This window comes from Pleuronectes platessa, chromosome 12, assembly GCF_947347685.1.
Source record: "Pleuronectes platessa chromosome 12, fPlePla1.1, whole genome shotgun sequence".
Lineage (NCBI taxonomy): Eukaryota > Metazoa > Chordata > Actinopteri > Pleuronectiformes > Pleuronectidae > Pleuronectes > Pleuronectes platessa.
The window spans coordinates 11608509-11632429 of NC_070637.1; the positions used below are offsets into that span (position 1 = coordinate 11608509).

General features: G+C 43.9%; 1 protein-coding gene across 1 annotated transcript in view; it reads left to right on the plus strand.

Annotated features, from left to right (window-relative positions):
• The window catches only part of tacc2 (transforming, acidic coiled-coil containing protein 2), a 34491-nt gene that overhangs the window by 1486 nt on the left and 9084 nt on the right, over positions 1-23921 (plus strand). Inside the window, exons 2-9 of the mRNA XM_053435874.1 lie at positions 664-1245; positions 17016-17122; positions 17659-19075; positions 20841-20898; positions 20979-21186; positions 21969-22018; positions 22478-22587; positions 23070-23223. Of these exons, the coding sequence (XP_053291849.1) occupies positions 664-1245; positions 17016-17122; positions 17659-19075; positions 20841-20898; positions 20979-21186; positions 21969-22018; positions 22478-22587; positions 23070-23223 (2686 nt within the window). The remainder of the gene's footprint in view (positions 1-663; positions 1246-17015; positions 17123-17658; positions 19076-20840; positions 20899-20978; positions 21187-21968; positions 22019-22477; positions 22588-23069; positions 23224-23921) is intronic.

Sequence of the window (23921 nt, forward strand, 5' to 3'; positions counted from 1 at the left end):
AATGGAAGCTTCATGCCTTGCACATGTGTCTGAAAAGGTCAGTGGAGGCCATTTTGCTCCCCCCTCTTTGTGTTTCACGTAGCATGTTAGCTGGCTGTCACATATCATCTGCTCATGTACATCAAAGGCCCTTTTGTATTATGTTCTGTATTTTTTACAAGTCAGAACCTAGAAGAAGGATTTCTGACTTCAGTACATCAATATCTTTACTTTTATTCATATTTCCACGTTGCTGTAAATCTGCGCTTTTCACCTATTTATCCGTCATTTCGTATTCAGAGTACTGCCCATTTTTTCGCCCTGGACTTGTTGGATATACAGAGAGCAGTGTGACAATGAATATGAATGAGGAGGTAAACACAGTGCTGCACTTTGTATTGACTCCAGCTCGGGTCAGATGACTGTGCCTGTTGAAGTCTAATGGAAGTAATGCAGCCCTTTATATTCAAACGATGACATCAGCTGTGACATCGTCCCTGCTCTCCAGGGCAAGAATGAGCCTTATTTTTCTACACAAAACACACTGCTCAACAGCAACAACACAAACACATGGACACCCCACAGCCACACAAACAGACACATTTGTCAGTTGTCAGTCATCCCTTGTGTATATGCTGTTAACTAAAACAACAACCCCCCTCCTCTCTTGAATCTTTCTTTCAGAGCCCTCCCGTCTCTGGAGTCTCCTCAACTAGAGTTTCTCACTCCGACCGAGGAGGTAGCTGCTCCTCTGAAACAGGAGGAGGTCCGACCACCAGACTTGGCAACGGAGAAGTCCACAGAGATCCCACCTCCGAATCGTGTCAAAAAGCCAGTGGATTTTCCTGAACCTTTAAAGAAGTCAGTAGATCTCCCAGAACCAACACAGCTGACAAGTGTCAAGTTTTCCGAACCAACACAAAGCACAAAAGAAGAATCCTCAGATGCAACCAAGAAACAAGAGGAGCCTCCTGAAGAACGTCCAGAAGCCAAAGCTGAGCCGCTAATTTCTTCAGAAATTGAAGAGGGGACTGCGGAGTTCCTAGAACCAGCACAAAGCACAGAAGAGCTGCCAGAATCAACTGAAAATGAGGAACCAGAATCTACAAAGGTGACAACAGAGCCCAGAGAACCTGAGGAGAAGCTGATCAGTGAGCTGTCAGTGGAAGAACCTGTGGAGACCCCACCAGAGGAGCCACTGAAAGAGCCAGCTGAGGCAGAGACTGAAGCAATCCAGGATCCTGCTGAGGAGCATCAGGACAGCAGGTGAGTGTCTCTGTAAAACCAGAATATTTGTAAGTGTTTTCACTGAGACTGGTTCATCTTTACATCTGATAATCATGATTAGGATCTTTGAATTAATGAACCAACTTCCACTCGTCGCTCTGCTTGATCCTGAAGGATCAGTTGTTACCTCTGCCAAGGAGATTATGTGTTCACCCCAATCCATTTGTTTAATGGTTAGTTTGATTTGAGGCAACATAACCTCAAAACCATTGTATGGATTTTCACCAAACTTTGTGGGAAGATGTCAGGGAAGAACCCATAAAAAGTTTGGTGTGGATCTGGATCAGTGGGTGGTCCAGGAATATATGATCTCTTCTTTAACATTATGAGAGGCAGCTGTTGTGTTGCTCTGTTTTTCAATTTTCACCCCATTGTAAGTGAATAATTCATGGATCTGGATAAAAAAAAAAAAAACATATTTAAGGAATTTATATCTATACTAGGGCTGAGCAAACTTTTTCCTCGCTTGCGGTTAAAGAGCGATTATTATATGCCCCAGGGTACAAGGACCCCAGCTGCAAAATGAACAAAGCAGACAACCGACAGTTTGTGAATTTGGGGAAAGTACAGAATTAACCGACATCAGCAAGGTTAAGTCAGTTAAAGGTTTTAAATGTCGGTTTCGATACATTTTCGGTTGATTGCCCAGCCCTAATCCATAAGTCTGTGCAGTTTGGTACAGCTCGATTGAATTTAAGAGGACTTTGTGGCGCTATGGGCACTACAGAGTCACATTGTAGTTATTGCTGTTTCCTGCAGTCAAAGTTATGAAATATACTCTGCGATGTCCAGTGTATGTTTGCCAATAAAGCAACTGCCAAGAGTCTCAGAGCGCAGTCAGTCTGGATACAAAAATAAAAAAAGCCCATTTTACTTCTCAGCTGTCCAAAATCGGAGGTTTCTAACATTTAAACATGAACACGTTCACACGGAGACTGGTCATTTGTGGTTTTCCAGCCGGCAACTAGACATTAAAATGATTTGTAGATGACCTTTCATAATGTTTCTACTACACTGATCCAAACATTTTATTGCATCTAACTTATGCGTTGTGTGTGGGCAGATCACACATTGTAATGCCTGAACGCACATAAATGGATTTCCATGCGCACAGAGCCCGCTTGGTGGCTTTGTTTGCCTTTCAGACTCCTCAGGGGGCGTCTGGTTGGCTGTTGTTGTCTGCGGTGGCTTTACAGTGTCAGACTGGACGAATGAAAAGGCGTCACACACATAGGTACTACTCGATGTGATGGCAGTGAACCCTTTATGCTATTAAAACTCCTGACTTGGTTAAATACACATAGTAAAGCAGTTCAGCCGACATGTGGAGATTCAGTATTTATTCAAGCATTTTAACAGCTCTAGCTGGACTCTCTTTCCATGTAAGTTACTGTTTAACTGAAAAGCTTCATCACCAGCCTCGACAGTGTTCATTGTGTATATAAGGATGTGCTCATGAAAGTACAGTGAGTCTCTCGTGCCGGTTGTTGCCGGCCCAGGAGCCATCCCCACATGCCAGAGTAGCACTTGCCGCCTGTCAGTCACAACATTTGTCCCATCACTGCTGTCGGGACAAGGTTTGCTCAGAGGAGGAGTGACGCTGCTATTTCCACTATAGGTTTCATCAATGGATAGAGTTACACTTGCCTATGTGTGGCAGAGACAGACATGTGACTGCATGGTCAATGTGGAGGTGTGTGTGTGTGTGTGTCTGTATGTTATTTCCCCCGCCCCCCCAGAGGCAGTCCTAGCTGTCAGCCCTGCTCAGTCTGTGCGGCTTTGTGAACTGAAGCCTGTAGTGGGAGGAATTTGGGCAGGCACTCAGCCCCACTGAAGTCATTTGCACAGAGCAGACAGAGTGGAACAAAAGCCAGAGTTCAGAGGAAGACTGGAGCATGTGCTGCGGAGTGAGCGTGTGTTTATGTCAGAGTCGGTGAGGAGTCACAGACAGAGGGCAGGAGGACTGGGACGCACAGTTATTACCGGCCTCTGGTGTTTTGGATCGGAGTCATTCCCATCACTGACTGAATTTACCTACTGAAGTCGTGTGATGGTTTCCTCTATGGCTGGAATCTGGGTGAGTTGGCGAGAAGGAGCTGCCCTCATTTTCCCTCTGTGCATGTGTGTGTGTCTACAGTAGGAGTTTGTGGTTAAGTCCCTCCAGGTGGATGCAGCAGATGGTCTGTAGGTAACAGAGCTAATAACATTCTGCCGGGGCTGACCTCACCAGATGGGCAGAGGGGGGGGCGGGACAGGCGAGACAGGAGGCGGAAAAGAAAGAACAAAGTTGCGAAATAAAGGGTTGTATGCTAAAGAAAAATCTAACAGGTTATAGCATGTTGTGCTCCCCTCCCCTACATGATTGACAGTTGGCGAGATCGTCCCTCATTAGTAAAAGGAACAGATGTTTTACGGTCTTGAGAGTTTTTTCAGGAATCCTGTTGGTATGTTAGATTTTTAAAATTGGGATGTTAATAAATAGATGACTTTAGGCCTAGCAGGAACTGGACCACTGACTGGATTTGATGTATGACAGATGGTATAAACACGCCATGAAACTTTCTGGAAATCTTACACTTGATACAAAAAAAAAATTTTTTTGCAAACTTATTTTTGTTTCTTGTGGAACATTAGGGAATGATTGTGACTCTTGAGCATGGTATGCAGGATATTTCTCATCCGTGTTGTTGGTGTAAACTGTAAATAGACTAGTTGCCATGGCGATTGTAGTTTCCTATGTTTTGCCTGTACGTGTCGAGCAGATTTCTTGTCATTCATTCAACCACTGGTCTTTAAATGATTCGATCAGAGTAGTAGACGGTGGAAACAAATTAGTGGGTTATATACGATGTCTGTGTTTGTAATATATACAGTCAGTGTGTCCCTGAGTGTGCAGCACACGCACATTGTGTGTAGGAACAGTATGAGCAAGCTGCTGGCTGCATGACAGACATGGTCCTCGCATCATTACGGCATTTACAGAAAAAAACGCGCTGCTTAGGACCTTCAGCTAGTTTTGTTTACAGCTTTGTTTATCATTAAACACCCCGACTGTCCTTTCTCATCTAGCTGTTTCCTGTAGATTACACTCAGTGTGCATGTGTTCGGCTTTAACATAGTTCAGGACATGTCCCTTTTGTTTGCGTACCACTCAAAATAAAGAGGAAGTTGGAGAATCAGGTTTTGTTATCTTGACTTTATGGTGACTTTTATGCATCTTGTCTTGTAAAAACCTGATTAGCTTTTTCAAGATGTGCTCACGAGTTACCCTGCACACTGCTCAGTAACCAACAGTGAACGAGTGAATCGGGCAGCCTGCAGGCGTTGATTACGACAGTGGAGCTATGCTGACATGAAGAGATGTGTTGCTGAAAAAGAGCACATGTGCACCCTCTGACTTTTTGCGCTCATTCCTTTATGGTAATAAAAACCTCTGCTAGTACATACACATCATATCTGGGAGCAGCTGTTAACCTGAGTGGGCCAGCTGACATTATCTCCACATAGAAGCAACCGATCCAGTTAATACTCCTTCTGAGTTTTGGCCTATGTTGTGACTTGTTTCTATTTTCAGGCTGCATGTGCAAAGTTAGCCACAGATGCTTACGACATGTAGCTCTGAAACTGCATGGTAAAAACACACTTTAAAACTTTAACATATATGTTATTATAGCATGTTTCCTCTTCATGCAACCATCCTGGATCAATTAAAAAATCTGTACCCTTATAATGGGATGATAGGAACCAGGCCCCCGTTAAACTATAGCTTGTAACGCCCTGTAGAAAAGCACACGCCCTCATTAAAGGTTATTAAACTCTGACTTTACTCAAAAGCAGAGTTTCAGTTTCAGTCTGAAATGAGCTGGTTGGAAAGTGCAGCTCAGCAGACAGTTGATGCTCCATCACTGTGAATGTGCTTTAGTCTTTTCCCAGAGCTTATTGTTGATGCTCTGTTCTGCAGAAAAGGCTGCTGGGGGAGTATTTTTAGAGCTAAACAGAAGGCATGCCCCAAGTGGGTAACAGCTGCACAGGGCGTCCGGCGCAATGCCTGTCAGATTAGACTACCCCTCCTGATAAGACCAGCCTAGATCTGTGCCAAATCCACTCCAACAATGATGACGGACACCCTTACCTCCAGACGTCCGTCTGCTGAGGACGAGTGGAGCAAAGAAGGGAAACGTGGGCAGTCACGTAGAGGGATTGATGAGTGGAGTTGTACCTTCAGTTTCATGTAATTCAAACGTCAAAGCTTCCTTAGGCTGGTTGAAGTGAACATTTCCTTTTTCAAGTCACTGCTGGTTTAGGGACAGAGCAGAGCGTGTTGTCTTTCTCTAAGGTAAGGTAAGTTTCCTTCATGGGAAACAAAAGTTTGTCCACCGAGTTCTCTCCGAACAACCGTACTCGGCCGCCTTATTTCAGACTGTGTGTTGATGTTTTTGCGCTCCCTTCCCTGCAGGCCCACCCTCGCTGAGCAGGCACAGAGAAGTGGCTGTCCCCCTGCCTCTCCCCTGCCTCCTACTTCCCCCTTCCTGCCTGAGCCCCCTCCTCACCTCCACGACAGCGCAGAGTTCCCCACTCCTCCTCCCACACCCCCGGAGAGACACACACCTGAAGTAACCCCACCTGCATCCCCCAGCCTTCCTCCTCCTCTCCCTCCTCCTGCAGCCCCTGCATCCCCTCCTGCAACTCCTGCTCACGAGTTTGAGGACCCGTGCCCTGCTTCTGCACCCGTCCACCAGAACTTAAGGTAAGCACATGAGCTCTGCCTACTTGTCACTTGTCCTGAACCTGTTCTGTTCTCATTTCATCATCGTGTTTGTCATGTTAAAAAAGGTGATGCGACTGAGAGAGTGCTTTCTTGTATGCTTCTGCTCTGCTTTACTGGTAACTCCAGTATAGATTTAACCTGGGCTGACACTAGTCCTTTTAGCCTCCTTGACGACAAGTAGCCACGTCTTTATCCCTTCAACTCCAGTTCAAGTCAAATTAACGCATTAAGTCGACATCTGGTTCACTCATTTACTTGATACGTTCTAATTCTTACAGCTCCAGACATTTGGGGGAAATGTGCTCATTATCTTGCCGGTGGTCACATGACAAAACTGCTACCACTACTCCCACAGCTACGTGGTAAATGTGTAGCTGGGGTGGGCAGGGGGTTAACTTGGCTTTGCATCAAGAGCGGGGAAGGAGTTTGCCTGGCTCTGTCCAACGCTAATAAAGATCTGTGTATCTGCATCCTTCATATTTGTCAGTGGTATCAGTGATCTCATGTAGAGGGATAAGGAGCATGTCTCTTTAAATGTTGAATAATTCCTAGAAAGCAGCTGAGCAGCAGTGAAATCCAGATTTATTACCCCAGTCACAAAATTACAGTATAGCATTGCTCTATGTGTCTACCACATGATTTCAAAGGAAATGGGATTTGCCAATTTATGAACTTAGTGGTCATGGAAACTCTCATGTAATGTGTATGTATAATTGTGGCTTTTTAATTGTTGATATAACAAATGCAGAAGGAACAAATGATTTTTGTGGCGCACTTTAACCCCATGGATTTTCTATCTTAACCACTTGGGCTATTATGACTGCTTGTGCATTATGGCACACAGCTCCATGTAATTCATAACTTGCATGCTGATTATATTTAAATGCTTATCATTATTTTGCTATCAGTACATAAAACACTAAACATTCCTCTGCAGGGTGTTTGGTCCTCGCTGTTTATTTATTTTCACAGACTTGAGTTTGTAGGAGGGTATGACTCAGCCACTTTCTCAGTGCAGTGTTATGTACAACCAGCAGAGGGCGCAGAGTCCAGTGCTCTTGATGTGGTGCTGGGCTGTGTCTGCACTCTGTCGTCTGGATGCTGCAGTCACCTGGTGTTTATAAATGAATCAACACTGGGAAACACAAGCTCTCATGTATCTATACATCAGCATTTAATCAGAAAAGACTGTAATATTTTCTGTGTAAAATGATATACATATATAAATATCAGCTACTAACCCTGCTCTGAGAAGACCAGAACCAGAAAGAGGGCTTGGAGTACGTTGTGTTGTTATATTATTCATGACATCTGAGAGGAAAGCAGTGGAGAGAAGAGGGGTACCTGCATAGTAACATGGGCTGAATGTTCTGATTGGATTTCACAGATTGTTTGCCTGCAGAAACACAAAAGATGCCTAAATATGTGCAGGTTAGAACTATACTTACAAGAAAGTGCATTAGTTCGAGTATAAAGGCCATAATGGAGAGAAACGGGATATATACTGGTAATTAAGTGATAATGTATCAGCCCAAATAAGACTAAACACCTCCCTCTGCTGTCAGACATTTATTATCTTGCTCAAAGGCACTTAGGGATGGTAAAAAGCTCTTGAATTTGGCTCCTGTAATTGCTCCATAATCCCCGGGATTTTTTAAAGAGTTGTATCTTGAGAAATATTTACATCTCTCTTTAAAGAAAAAAACAGCTTTCTTTCCTTTTTTTTATATTTAACTCATCAAAAGGGTTAATCCACCAGTGAGACACATTGGTGGACAAATTGAGGTTGATATAGAGCACTGCATTTTACAAGCTGCTATTATTTTACCTTTTACTGTGATAAGCGTTCTCATCGTTAACTTGGCCCGATGGATGTCTGAGCTTTTGTTTCATTGGCTCTTTATTTTTTATGTCCCACTGAAGGGCCCTGATCCCTCCACTGATTGGGGTTATTTTCTTCATTGATATAAAGAGAAGGATTTCATGTACACATGATTGTTTACGGGCGGCACGGTGTTACAGTGGCGCTGTTGCATCACAGCAAGAGGGTACCCGGTTTGAATCCCAGCTCGTTTGTGGAGTTTGCATGTTCTTAATGTGTCTGGCGTGGGTTTACTCCCGCTTCCTCTCACAGTCCACACACATGCAGATTGGTTAATAGGAGACTCTGAATTGACCATATCTGTAAATGTGAATGTGAGTGGTGGTTTGTTTGTGTATGTTGGCTCTGCAATACTGTCCAGTGTGTACCCCCATCTGCTGCCCTATGTGAGCTGCTCCCTCCCCCCAGTGACCCTCAAAGGATAAGAGGTATAGAAAATGGATGCATGGATTGTTTATGCAGCTTTTTCTAAGCTTCAGGTTCTTAAACTGCCTGATCAGCAGCTGCCCAGCTGGATGATCAGAGGAGCAGATCAGCACAGATATCTAAAACCAGGATTCCCCAAAACATTTTTATGACTTATGGAGCTGCTTTACTGTGTTTTCTATATTCTGCTTATTGTATAGTATTTCAAGCCTGTACTATAGCAGAGCATATTTACACTCAGCAGCAACAATCTGTCTTACAAATTTGGCGTTAGGTGCCCCACGTTGTAAATGTGTGATCACTGATTTGGTAAGAGCGATTTCATGGTTTGCAACAAAGTCAGTTTTCTATTTATATTAATTTCTAACTTTCAGAAGAATGAATTTGAGCCTGTACCAGATTGAGCCTTTACCAGCCTGCACACTTTCACTTGAACTGCTTTGAGAATTAAAACCCAAAATCCATTACAGCACTTCTAAAGATGCTTTTGGTGATAATCAGCCAACATCTTCTGTCAGTTTTTGAAAGTAAGGCTTGATAAATCTGTAACTAACAGCAGCTCTATATGAACTCTCAACTCTATATTTAAATTTTTCCGCACAGCTAAAACACATTTAATATACACAAAGATAGTTTTAAGTTTTACAAGTAATGGGAGTCTTGTAGGCTACATTTTGGAGGATGGTAGTGACCCTAATTCTTCTTGAGTGCCATTATGAATCTTTCAGAAAATCCTACCACAGCCATAATTTCCAGTGCCTGAGTATGCTGAATTTTTTATTTCTTCATGTTCTTCAGGCTGCAGTTAGAACTGCACGGCGAGGCCAGACTCTCAGCAGCAAAGAGGGGCTGTTGATGCTGCTCATTCAATAGAATAGGAACTTGTGATCGACACACACTGTACAAGCTTTGCTGCCCTACATACGTTTGTGAACTGGTTTGGGATCTGCACAGCAGCAGTAATCAATATGTGTGCTTTAGCAGGGGACTGCGTTTGGAGTTGTGAGTGGGCATCATTTTTTAGTTGTCCCCTCGGGCTATGAAATGTCAAACAACAGGCTCATCTGAGACTAGAGATACATCGATATTTTTTGTGAACATCTGTTAATGGACTTCATGTTTACATGCAAACAGTGACCGCTTTGCAATGTGGTGTTATGTTGGATTGAGCACTAGTTAGTGTGTATTATGATGTGCAGTGGAGCTACATATCACTGTCTTTTCAGCCCAAGTGCGACACCTGAACCCCACTGCTGCAGGTTGGAGTTTCTATTGTTGGGAGCCCTCGTTTTCCTCACTTTCCCATGAGCAAACAATAGATTTATAGCTCTCATATTTCCACCATGCAGCGAGTCCTTTTCCCACTGCTCCTGGACGATCAATGGGAAATTTGTAGAACCTGTTCCTGCTCCTATTTCCATCCCACAGGACACATTCTCTGCGTATTACACACAGATAACAGATCAAAAAAAAACTCAGTGAGACAGAATATCATTATTGCTCTCCCTATATTTGATGCAGTTTAAGATTTCTGCTGCACAGGGATTTCACACAGAGAATTGTTTTTACTTATAAATTTAGATGCTCACATATCAATGACAAAATGTCCCTGCCTTTTTGACTGATGATAGCTTGTGAATGTAAAAAGCCTATTGGCTGAAGAAAATCTTAAATATGTAATCTTTCTCTTTATTGGTGCTGTATTGGCTGTTTGGTTTGTGTTGATTCTGAGTCACTGCTGAAGCGGCTTGAATGAAACCTAATAGGGTCAGAGTTGAATAATGCACATACATACTAGTTTCCCAGAGTCTATTGTTTACCTCAGGCAAAGCTCTGGTTGGCTACGCTGAGTTGTGGAGGCTCCCATTGTGGCAAAAGGAGGCAAAAAAAGATGATATTTTCTCTATGCATCATGCAGCGTAAGAGAGGGGGATCCTTGGAGGACAAAGGCGATGGCGAGAGATGGGTAACTGTGGAAGAGAGGAAGAAGGGGACTGACGGAGTGAAAGAGAAAGCCCCTGCTATGGGGTTTCAGGGGTCTGCTATTGTTTGGCTCCCCTGCATAATCAAGGTAGTCGAGGAAAAAAAAGGCTGCTTGTCTTTTTAAAGGCACAGGAGGCTGCTGTCAGGGGAGAGAGTGGAGGAGAGAGGGGGAGGAGGCAGTGAGAGCAGCAACAACACAGCTCAGCGATATCAGAGACAGACGAGGCTCCTCACACACTCACAGGACACAGAGAAAACAGGATTATTGTTTCATCCCATCTGCTGTGGATGATTTTCCTCTCGACATTTTCCTCTTGGAGATTTTGTTCTCCTCCTGGTGCTGCATCATTTGAACCTCCAGATGAGAAGCAGGAATATTCCATTCAGTGTGTAGAGGAGCAGAGGTTTCAGGGATGCTGTGCGTGGAGTGAGGAGCCCTGAATCACCCACTGCTCTCCTCCTGATGCGAGCTCATCCTCTGCACTGCAGCATAGTCAGCTCGGCCGGGGCTCTCCTCCTCCTGCACAGGCTGCCTCCTCTGCAAGGATCGGAGTGAGAGGCGAGAGGAGAGGGGGAGCAGGTGAATGTGGAGGGTGGCTGGAGAGCTGGAGCAGGCAGGGGGGACAGGGGGGGCCGAGCTAGCTAAGGATGGGAGCCAACGAGTCTATGGAGCAAGGACTGACCCCCTGTCCCTCTCAAGACCACATGTGAGTTTGACTTTAACTGCATTCATGCTCAGTGTTCTGTCTGGAAATGATCAGACTGAGGCGATCGAGCTAATTAAGAAACTATCAATTATGAAACATTACTTAATTAAAAGCTGGAGGTCTGTGGAGCTGCTCCAGCTGCTTCTGCATTGCTCTTGCATGCAATGATTTATTCACTCATGGCTTGACATTGGCTTCCCATGCAACATAAATGTTATTTGTGGGTCCAGACTGATTTGTTATGCATCATGCACTCAGGTGCCGAATTAAGTCTTACACACATTTCTGTCTCTGGAACATTATGTTTTGCTACCTCCTTTTGGTTTTTGATCCCTTTTTGCTTTCTTTCTGCAAAATATCAGAAAATCCCTTCACACTCTGAAAACCACTGTGAGCGACTGAGCGCGTCATCATGTTTTTGTTTTCTTTTGTGATGTAAATAAGGATGAGAGAATCGGAGCACGTGCGCAGGCTTAAATGCATCAGTCCTTCTACACTACAGGTACTACACGTATGGATGAGATGTAACAGAGCATTGGGAAGCCTGTGGGAACAAAAATGAGGCAATGAGTACAGTAGGTGCCGCTGGGAGGCTGGTGGGGTGATGTTTTGTTCTGTGTTGAGCAGGAAGTGGCTGGTGCACTGGGAGCAGGAGCTGGTGACGATGTTGAAATAGAACACGCTGTGTGGGGGCAGAAGAAGATAAGTCAGGTATCAGTGGAAGACAGAATGAGAGAGAGAGGGAGAGAGGGAATGGGGATGGAGCAAGAGTGCTCCACTTTGCTGTGTTTTATTTATATCACAGACACACTGCTGCACAGGGGAAGAGGGACCAGGGGAGGAAGACAAGAGAGGGAATGGGATAAATGTGTGTGTGCTGTGTGTAATGCAGAAATGAATGATTTATAGCATTTTGCCTGTCAGAGCTCGACTAAACTCAGAGCTTGGTGGACCGAAGTGCAGCAGGGAGAGATTTTTTTAGCTTTTTTTCTCCCACAGGTGACCGGAATAGTTCCCGCCATCCCAACCATGACTAACAAGGCTTTTACTCCCTCAGTTGTGTAACCCTGTCAACACTACTCATGGTGTATGTAAAGCCTTCACACATTGAAGCACTGCAGGTCTCTGATGTGGAACTGTTGAGTCCTAAGTAATGGACCAAAATTCTGTTTACGCTGAACAGAGTTTTTATTCTTTTTATTCTCATTTCATCTTTGGAATTAATGGGTCTATTGGGGATAATATTCATAGTAATGTTTTCATGACTTTGATCACCTGAAACTAAGAATTGTTTTATTTTGTGACTTGAGAATCAGATCGGTGTCTCATATGTTCCGACACCGTGGTGAATTTTTTAAAGCAGCAATGTGAAAACAAAAAACACTACACCATTTTAGCCCAGTTACAAAATCCTGACAGAACAAGCTGGAGCTCACTTCTCTCAAGAAAAGTGGGGGTTAGGGTTAGCCATTATTTGTAATCCCACCACCTCAATGAGGACTGAAATAAATATTTTTGTATCATAGTTTGTTTGTTTAGTTGATATATCTAATATTTCAATATATGTTGCACTATATCCTAACACTACACATAATGATGTTCAGAACCTGTTCTTGATCTGCACAATTTAATTGAAATACCACTGTCCTACATCCTAAGGGGAGGGTGCGGTTGGTTGTAATATGTAGTAATTATATGTATTATGTAATACTCCCTTTCGGCTCTGACTCACAGACCTGACCTGACCTGTTGTTGTTTAATGTGCCATCTGCTTGCAGTCAAAGTCTCAGATTAGGCTCGATGAGGTATTACTTTTGGAGATTATCTTAGTCTGTCAGTGGCTTCTTTGTTTTGGAACTGGATGAGGGGGTTTCTTGGACAAAAGGATACCAGACTCCTGAGGGGATGATCAAAAACACTTTTGTACCAGCTTCTCTTTATGACCTGCAGGAAGTGCAGAGTGATTCTCCATAAGATTTCATTTCCTGAAGATGAAGAATCAGACATAGCTGCTTTGTGCTCTGTGTCCCATTAAAAACATCCTCTGCAGATTGCTTCCTGCTCGCTGCACCACATCTGTGTAGAAACTAGGGAGACTCTTGTAAAAAGATAATAATAATAATAATGATGCGGTGCTTCACAGCCTGTACAGTGGTTATGCTGTAATACTTCATGTCCAGACACATTCGTCAGGGGATAACAGCACAGGAGCTCCCCCTGTTGGTCTCTTCAGCTCAGCCTTACACCATAGACTGCACAGCGTAATAAAGAACAAACGCAGATACAATACAGAAAGAAAACCTTTCCCTGGTTCTTTTATTCCACACGTTGCAAACAATAAATCACAAATCAACCTGTGCTCCAAAGCAGATGTGGGAGACGTGATTGCTGCACCAAGAGAAGATTAAAAAAGATGATTTGTGGAGATAATGCAGGAGGTGACGGAGAAAATGAGGGATGTAAAGGTGGAGGGAGGGAGCAATAGAAAGAGATACATGAGCATGGTTGTCCAGACAGAGAAGGGTGTTTAAAGGTGTTTGACAGGCACAAGACGGTGGAGGGAGCTATCTTTCGGCAGATAATCCATTGGGGCTAATCACACAGCTGCTTGCAGACGGGAGCCAGCCGTCATTTATCCATGGCTTCTCCGTCTTTTTCCATCATTCCTCATCAGTTGCCTCATCCTCCCCTATCTTCCCTTTGCGATGACATCATTTTTTTAAATGCAAAACACAAATGCTAATAATAATCACAGCATCTTCTGTTTTTAAATTGACAGATAGGTGGTGTTAGGTTTAACTGTGGTGTCCGTGTAGCCCAGTTTCTCCTACTTCCCCAGGGCTTGGCGATGGCTCTCCCTACAGCTCTGTGAAAGCTGTCGAGACAGGTGGAGTTGGATTTGGAAGCACAGACACGTCTGGCTGTCTGAAATGAAGCGTCTCCCCTGCCTCACACTGCGTAGACTCTGTCTCCAGGCAATCTGAGAGGCTCCTATCGCTTACTGCTGCTCTCTTTGTTTCTATTCAACCTCATACCCCGACTGCTCCTCCGTGTACACGCACCCTTTCCTCCTTCTGTGTTTTGTCTGCTGTTTGGTAACATAAAGGCTGCAGAAGATGCAACTGTAAAAAGCCCTCAAAAAGCCAATTCATTTGCCGGAAAAAAATTAATTAAAATAATAATCCTTACAGTTTCAATTGGGCCTCACTGTCTCACTGTCTCCCGCTGATCGGTGCTCGTGCCCTAATAACACAGATGGCAGATTCATTTATGATTGCAGTCGTTCGAAAGCTAAATAAAGATGATTTATTCTGGGAGGTTTAGAAGAAACCAGCTCGGGTGATGTGATCAGAGTGATGCTGATGCAGCAGCACTTCGCGTCATAAATGTGCAATGTGCAGATCCTGGCTTGTTATAAGCCTCTGTTGCGTCTGCGTCTGTGTGTTGGGCCGTGTGCATCCTGGGCCGTGTGCATCCAGCCACTCTGCTCATGTTTTTTCTGCCAACGTGGAACATATGGCGGCGACAGCCTCCAGTTGCCATAGCAACACAGTGTTTGCAGTTGCATGAAAAATGGCCACTGCATGGAGAGAAACTAAGCACGTTGTTTCTTTCTTTTTACTGTTTTCTTACCATCTATCCATAACAGCATAATGTATCCCCCCAAATATAACATTTTGTGTGCTGGAAGCTTTTTTGTTCGTTGGATACAGCATTGGGGTCCTGTTTTTGGAGTAGTCTGCTTCACTGCCTGCCTTAAATCATCTGACAGTATATGATCCTGGTTCCCAGTGACTGATCCAGATGGATCCCCAGACAGACTCATCTCATCCTGCTGGGACACACCGGGCTCTCGATGAGATTATAGCTCTGGCTCTCTTCTCAGCCATGTGCTGTTTCATCTCACATCACAGCACCATGAACATACTGTGTGTGTGTGGGGAGATGATTTCAAATCTGAGGAAATATATAAAAATTAAATAAACAGGTACAATTTATTATTGTAGCCCTTGCTGGAGCCCTAACATGCTGTCCAAGGTTTTTGTGTAGCCTGATCAGTTTTGTAGATTTGACAGAGAAGCATCGTGCTGTGCAAGGAGACTTTGTTACTCCTGCCATATTGTTGGTGTAGAAGAACCCCCCACTCTGCTGTGATATGGCCCCAGGGATAGAGGACATATTGACCATGACAGCAAAAACATTTATTACCAGCCTCCTCTATAAACATTAAAGTCTCAGCTCTGGAATTGTGTTGCATCGGCCATATCAGCTGTATTGATAACTAGCTGTCTCTCACACTTTACTTGTTTTTAATTTGAACCATATTTTGTGTATATGGTCTGTGGGGATGTGATGAATTAGCACCAGAAGATGCTGACTTGCCTCAGCAATGGCTTCAGGTGAGCCTCTATTGATTGAATCAATACATTGTGGACACATGAGTTGTCATTTAACTGTGGATGCCTCCAATAAGGTTAGCATTACCTCGAGGGATTTGTATCGCCATCTTTATGGTTCATTGTAAAAGAGAGGCCATTTTCTGCACCTGCACACACATATATTTGATGCACAGTTTGTTTTCTGCATTGACTAAGACAGTAGTTCTGAGACTAGGTGAAAAGCTAAAAAATACTTGTTACATTTCAATATAACCATGCAAGTAATAGAACCATGCAAGTAATCATCAGCCTTCTGACCAACATGTTCTCTAGTATATGGCTATTTTTGGCTGAAAAGTTTGACCCCTCCAATAAGAAATGGTGAAATTTTCTTAATTTTCTAAGATAAAAGGAGACTAAAGTGGAAATAATGAGACAGGACATCTTATTGTATATGAAATGTAGTGGTGTTATATGTGATGAGTGAGCTGGTTGCCAGCAGACTGCCTTCCTTGTATCGATACAGCAGAGTGGCTCAGAGGCGAGAGAGGAAGAGAGAGAGGTAGAGGGAGGTACAGTAAGGCTTGGATAGAGAGAGAAAGAGAGAGTGAGGCAGGGAGAGTTGTATGCAGGCAGTGGGCTTCGGCAGCCAGTCTCATTTGGTCGCATCTCCTACTGGGGAGGAGTGGAGACGTGCTGATATGGACACATTAAGAATCATACAGGGAAAGGACTGTAGATAGGAAACAAAGAGAGCTGCTATTTAGACTATAAAGAAAGGTAGAGAGAAGGACGGGGCTGCGTTCAATACGGTGGTCTTAGTCATCATCTGAGGTCGAGGCAGTGGGCGTCTAACTGTGTGTCAGGAAGGAGCATTGTGGTGAGGAGAGAGGTAGCCAGCCGGTAGACATGGCAGTGACTGCGTGGCAGGCTCTGTCTCCGCTGCAGTGGGCTCGCTGGGGCTGGGACACGCTGCTGGGAGGGGCAGGAGACGGTGACAGCCCAGACTCGGATCCGGCTCTGGGGCTCCTCCGGAGTCTCTCATGGGGTTCACGCTCCGATGGCATGATCAAGGCTGCCGGGGGGCTGGTCAGACAGAGGTGAGAGACTGGATGGGATGATGGGCCACAGATGAAATTAATAATGACAACACTGGAGGATGGCGTTTGGTATTCAGGTTGTGTGCTTATCTTTGCTACCAAATGTGTATGAGTGTGTGTGTATAATGCAGAGGAAAAATCAATTCCGTAATTTCTCCATTTGTGGCTTGATGTTCTCCTCGGTCAACCTCCTGTTTATTGTAAAGCTGTCACATCTTTGGATGTTAAGATTGTCTCTTGTCTGTTTGTATGGGATGTGTGTCGAGGCGGGTGTGTGGGGTAGGGGATTTTATGTCTGTCGACGTTAGTCACAGCAAACCTTTCAATATCTGTGACATAATAACTCAATAAATTACCTCAACACATGATAATCGACCATCTGTGGAGACAGATTTAGCTCTGCCTCTTGTGATATTGATGCCAATGATCCTGATTCAGAGTCATCGTAGTTCAAGTCTGATTCCCAGCATCCTTGACTGAATTTGTCCTTGTCTTTTGCTAAAGGAGCTCAGATTCTGATGGAGCATTTGAGACCCCTGAATCTACCACTCCAGTCAAGGCTGTTTCTCCTGTAGACCCCCAGATCCTGCTTCTGACATCTGATGACACAGGTACAGTAAGAAGTAGATATTGCACTGTCCATGCTTAGCTCAGTAAAATACTCTGTGATAGTATACTGTAGCCGGTGGAGTGCAGAAAAAAGGATCATGTAAAGCAAAGTCATGTTGCACCATCTAGTGGAAAGAAGCGGTATATCTGGCTATTCGAAGACAACAATCTCCACTGCTCAAACTGATGCTTTTGGAGAATCTAGGAAAGCTCGACCAATCAGTAAGTCAGAATCAGAATATTCTTCTCTCCGGCAGAGAGATTCACTGAATTATTTTTAACACGTTAATTTGTATAAATGCATCTGAGAAAAGCCAGCCTGCAGCTTTTAGCTACATGCAGGATTTCTTTGTCACATCAGAACTCACCAGTTTAACTATATCATCATCATAATGTAAGTTATTAATACATTTTTTGCTTTGATTTTGCATTTTTAATGTCTTGATAAAACCTCTTTTATATGTCATGTAAATGTCCCCATTGTTGGACTAATAAAAGAGTTCTTATCTTATCCAATCTGATTCTTTATCTTTTGCAGTCGCAGAGACCTCAGTCAGTGACCCTGCCTCTGACTTGACTTCAATTGATGAACGATGCCGTTCTCCATCTATTGTTTTTGATGAAAACAAGCCAATCGCAGCCAGTGGCACATACAACATTGCGCATAATGCTACTGATTCATCAAGTCACACACTCGCTCGATCCCTCAGCCTCCAGGGAGGAGAGCTAGACAGCTGTGGTCTGTTTGACGGATCCACAACAGGAGGTTTCCAACCAAATTCAGAGTCCTTCAGCATAGGCACAGAGAGTGCCCCAGGTACACTCCACAGGCCCAAGAAGGTCCGTCCTGGTTCTGTGAAGAAGAAGCCACTTCTTAGACAGAACTCCAACCCAGAAAGTCCAAGGCCTGCCTCATCCAGCAGTACCCCAGAGGTCAAGAAACGGGCAAAGCCTCGAACTGCCAGCCCTCTCCTGGCTCAGGAGGAAGCAGAAGGAGGATCTGCAACACCAAGCCCTGGAGGAACCCTCCGCAGAACCAGGAAGAACCGTGTTGAAACTCCACCTCCTCTCCCGGAAGAGACCAATCACACCAGCCAAGAAGAGAGCCTTGTCATCCCTTCCTTACCCTTGTGCCACGAGGAGACACCTCTCCCTGGTAGTGCAACAGACCAAGAAGAATCCCCCATCCCCCCTAGTACCTCCTATAAATGGGATCCAGATAATTTTGACAACATCGACCCTTTCAAGACAGGAGGTAGTAAAATTGCCAACTCCCCAGAACTAGGACGTAAAGGTCCAGTCTCTATTGCTACGCCTGCAGAGAGTTCCCCTCTCCCTGCTGCAGACCCACATCCATATAGCCCTCCAGCTCCTGTTCAGGAGCCAATCACCAACCCTGAAGAGCAACCGATCATCCCCAAGCGTCAGGCGGTAAGGCTGGAGTTTGACTACTCTGAGGAGAGCAGTGAGGTGTCACACCAGGACTCACCCCCACTCAAGAAAGTGGGCAAGAAACCTGGTTCCAAGATGCCTCTGAGGAAACCAAAGCTGGGGATGAAGAAGGCTCCTCCAGCACAGATGGAGCAGCTGGACAACGACTCTCCAGCAACACACAACGGCAACGACGATGAAATCTCTGCTCCTAAAGCATCATACAGCTTTGAAACGGACAAGTGGGAAAATCCAAATTTCAATCCATTCACCTCCAAGACAGGAATTGGCAACTCCCCTAAATTGTCCAGGCAGTCTTACAGCTTTGACCCCAGTAACTTAGACGACTCTACAGAACCATTCAAATCCTCCAATAAAATGGCTGACTCTCCGCCGAAGGCCTCTGCCTCTTTTGAATTGTCATCCAATGACTATGACAATGAAAATGACAATGACAACATTGGGGAACTTGAGGACCAAAACCAGAACAAACCTGCCAAGAAGAAGAAAACTCCTCTCAAATCGTGAGTTCATGTAGCTCCTTACAGACATACACAACATCGCATTACAGACATTCATGTGTAGGAACATCTGCATCTGTGTTGGTGTGGGTTTTTAGGTGAGTCTGTGTGTTTGTGGTCTAGTTGTCTACTATGGCTTGTAGTGTCCTCTGTCTGTCACTTGTGTCTGTGTATTCTCGTATGCCACAGGAAGTCCAGGGGTGTGTCCTCTCTATGTTGTTTGTTGTAAGTACAGGGGCAACACAACCATCCACCATTTGATCCTTAATCCCATGTGACTTATTCTAAGTCTGCACGTTGCCCAGATGTCCCTCCTCATATTAACAGAAACATCACAATCCATTATTATTATTAACTACTATTAAACAATCCCATATAAACATTTTGTCTGGCCATTTTAATTGCAGACGGATATCTTCACTCATTCTGTATTATATACAGTATATACATCAAGATACACATCGTTTCAGTGTGGTCTGCATCATGAAGGACTTGAAACCTTCTACCAATAGAGGTCAGTGTAGCTGCGCTCAAAGAGGTTCTGTTAAATGATGAAGAATGAATCAACGCAAACAAAACACAAGGTGACGTGTTATTTACTTCAATAAGGAGTTTCTGCTTTCATTAGGATTTGTTCGTTTCTTAGTTCGCAAGATTATGTCAAAATTACGATTTACATTAACTTTGTGGAGGAGTGGGGTATGACCCAAGGAAGAACACATTATATTTCGATTTTCCCCCCTACTTTTTTTAACATTGCGAGATATGCTCATTCTCAGCATTTTCCTTGATTTCTCTTACAATAATTATTGATTCTTGATAATTTTCAGGCATGTTTAGGGGACTGATATACAATTTTAGTCAATGTGGTACAGATCCAGATAAAAATCCAGATCTGGTAAATGTAAATATGGTTTCACAAGGGGACTGTTGGGCCTTGGTGGAGGTATGCGCTCTTCTGAGTACCAATCAAACAATTTTTTTCAAGATCAAAGATACTGTTATGTGACAAAATGTTCCATTAATCTTCTCTATTGAAACTATCTATTTTGTATACCTATGTCTGTCTTTGTGATAGATATTTCAGTGACATGTCAGAGTGAAACAAAGGAGGTACTCGTGCTCCCTCTTGTGTTCACTGTTGGCTATTGGTGGCTGACAGAACTATAAAGGAACGGTTCTATTTAAAAAAAAAAAAAGATGTGTCCTTTTTGGTTATATTTTTTATAAAATGAATTTGACATTTAAACAATAAAACACTGCCTTAAATGTTTGTGACTGGATGCAGAAATTTACAAACTGAAGTAAAAACTAGCTCATAATTCACAATACTAAAGAGGGTTCACCCTTATAATTTTGTGACTTGCTGAATTCCCAGGTCATCCCAAGATAATCAACCAGTTATGAGAATTCCTGTTCACAGTGAAAGTAAATAGCTGCATCTAACTTTTAATCCATAGTAATACATTATGTTTGCATTATGTCCTAACTAACCCCTTACATCTCTAAATGCATTTCTGTCTGGTTTCTGTGCTATATGACAGTAGTTGTACAACCACTGTTTGGTCATTTCAGCCTCACATACACTTCAGTAAGTAGCTCTGTTACACATGGTAATGCTGCTCTAAGCATAAATGTTATTAATAGATGATAGCGTTTGGGGTTTCCCATGTTTGAGTCAGACTTCTTATTATTCAGTGAATATTAGGATCAGTCCAGACAGCTGTGGACTGTAGACAGTGGATCTTAATTATTTTCTTTTTCTCAGTAATACTTTCAGAGTGAAGAGGTCGCCAAAGAAATCCCCACTGTCTGAAACATCACCGGTGCGTACCTAATGCTGACCTAACTATTTCAGGTATTTCCTCCTCCTCTGTCTGACGGTATCATTTTTTGGGGGTTGCAGGATCCTACGTCCCCAGATGAACCCTCCTCCCTCCACCCTAAGGACGACCACGCCACAGACGAGGAGAAGCTGGCCTCCTCCACCAGTCACAAGTGGGCCGCCCTGCATGACATGGATGCAGAACTGAACTCTGACCAACAAGACTTTCCTCAGCCGTCCGACCTCACGTCCTTCGTTAATGAAATCAGTCTTCCTCATCAGAGTCTAGGTGAGTAACATTTGTTCTGAGATCTGATCACTCAGACCACATACGGAGGTGGTCTAGGACACATGTGGACCCATTATTTTTGCTGCGTGATTGCAAGTGTGTCCTGGGCCTCATATCGATATACAGCCTTCTGATATCTCTGACTCGCTACAGTTTCACTATGAATCAAAAGTATTTTAACATTTGTGAGTGTCCATATGTTGATTTGATGGGTACAAACAACAACAAAAATGTCGGTTCAAATGACATATAAACATTTTCTTACAAACAGCTGGAAAGTGAGATCTCATCACATTTGAATACACAGGTGGGATCACACAAACTTACACTTGTGATCAGATCTCTCAGGACAGATTGTACTACCAGGTCTGAAGGGGGCCTAGCTCTCTAGGATCCCTGTTTGTACTTTCAGCCATCTGTGTCCCAACAAATGCTAACAGCGATCACAACATGCCACAGACAGGCTTAGAGCTTATGTTTGGATAAACCCTTGAGTACTACAATCAGTCACTTAAATCTTCATTCTTCTGGCAATATTATTGATTTCTCTTGTACAATTGCAAAAGGCTTGCTGGCCCAGTTCTCTGCTGCCCCCTGCCCTCTGCATGAGCCACCTCTTCCCAGAGGCTGTGGACTCGACCAATCTGGGTCACAGATGAAGGCGAAAAACAGAGAGCACTGCCTCGGCCTCTGATGCCGTCAGTCCACAGCTGAACACTGGCTAACATGTCTCTCCATTTGTTCCTCTCCATCACAAACTTGGTTTTGTCTTTCTGTGACAGTGCAAGACTATGAAATTGAGTACATGGAGAAGATTGGCTCCTCTTCACCTGTGAGTATTTGGTATAATTCATATAAACATTTTGTCTGGCCATTTTAATTGCAGACGGATATCTTCACTCATTCTGTATTATATACAGTATATACATCAAGATACACATCGTTTCAGTGTGGTCTGCATCATGAAGGACTTGAAACCTTCTACCAATAGAGGTCAGTGTAGCTGCGCTCAAAGAGGTTCTGTTAAATGATGAAGAATGAATCAACGCAAACAAAACACAAGGTGACGTGTTATTTACTTCAATAAGGAGTTTCTGCTTTCATTAGGATTTGTTCGTTTCTTAGTTCGCAAGATTATGTCAAAATTACGATTTACATTAACTTTGTGGAGGAGTGGGGTATGACCCAAGGAAGAACACATTATATTTGGTATAATTCTGAGATTTTTTTTGCGATATGTGAGTAAGGCTTAAAAATGTGTTAATGTTTTAATGAATTGTGTGTCTCATAGCCACCCTCAGTGAAGAAGCCATCTTTGTACCTGAATCTGGATTCAGTGTCTGACAAGTTAACCAAGAACATGGGTGCACATGGATCTGAGCCCAGCTCCCCCTGCACAGGGTACACTCTACTACTACTACTACTACTACTACTAACCCTACTACTAGCCCTACTACTAGTGCTACTAGTTATTTTCATGATTTTACTTTGATGACAGGGAGTTGCCATAGGCATGTATTTTTGGGTTACTAATCCCATACAATTAAAAAATAAGACATCAGCAACATTTTAGTTATTAAACTGCAATGGTTAGTGGAGGCATTCCCCTGCAGGGCAATAACTCTAGTTTTGTAAATGTGTAGTTACTCTGAAGTATTTCCCAAGTTGTACGTTCAATGTACAGGAGGATATACTGGGCAGTTTTAGTTTGACTTTACTGGCATATCTAACATGCCAAGTCTAAACCACAATGATTTGGATTGCACAATGATTGCATACAACTTCATGATGTTTTTAATTAACACTCTCATCCATCAAACCCAGTGCATTACATGTCATGAGCCTCTCTCTCCTCCTCTCTCTCTCCCTCTCATTCTGTGCAGGAGTTTTGAGGAGATGGAGGCCCAGATATCAGCAAGTATAAAGACACCGGTGCTGAGCTCCCGGCCCGGACCTGAGGGCTCTGCCGGAGACAAGGGCAGGAAGAGAGAGAGTGAGTCTCTCAGCCGAACTCAGAGCTCGGAGAGGGATGAGCAAGTGAGTCAAACACATTTTATCATCACATATGCCATTACTGTGTCTCGTCAGCATCACGTGAAGACAATCTGTCGATGTGGATTTCATAACATTCGCACCATGTCATTGTTTAGTCACAACTGAGAGAGACAGCGTTTGCTTTATCGCAGGCCGTGACTTGGCCCTCCGCCAGTCGTAATGATTCTCATTAAAGCCGAGTCATTGATGACAGATAGTCACTTTGCCACACCAAGTTTCCAGCTTGAACCCAGTGACCTAGCTCCCCATGCTGCCACTCAAACAAAAACTCAGCGCTTTGCTTTGCCATGCTGACCCCTGCCCTCCTCCCTGCCCTCTGCCTACTCCTCCTGGTGCCCTTCTTAGTCCCCTAGCCAGGGCCCCATGGAGGCCCCTGCTCCTGTCCCGGCCATGCCCCTGTTAGACAGGCTGTCTGAGTGTGACGACCCTCTGCAGTACCTGGAGCCTGACCTGGCCGAGACCAACCCCACCGCATTCGCCCAAAAGCTACAGGTGTGTTGACAGCCCACTTCGCTGGCCCATTGTGTGGCCCTGATGTGTGTTTTTGTTGTTCCCATTGTGTCGCTTCATCACATCCGACATATTCATTTTCCCATTTTTTCCTCCTTACTTTGGCTTAAGATCGATGGTGTGTGAAATGTAGACAGCAGGAAGTGTGTGTGCTGAACTTTCAATATGTT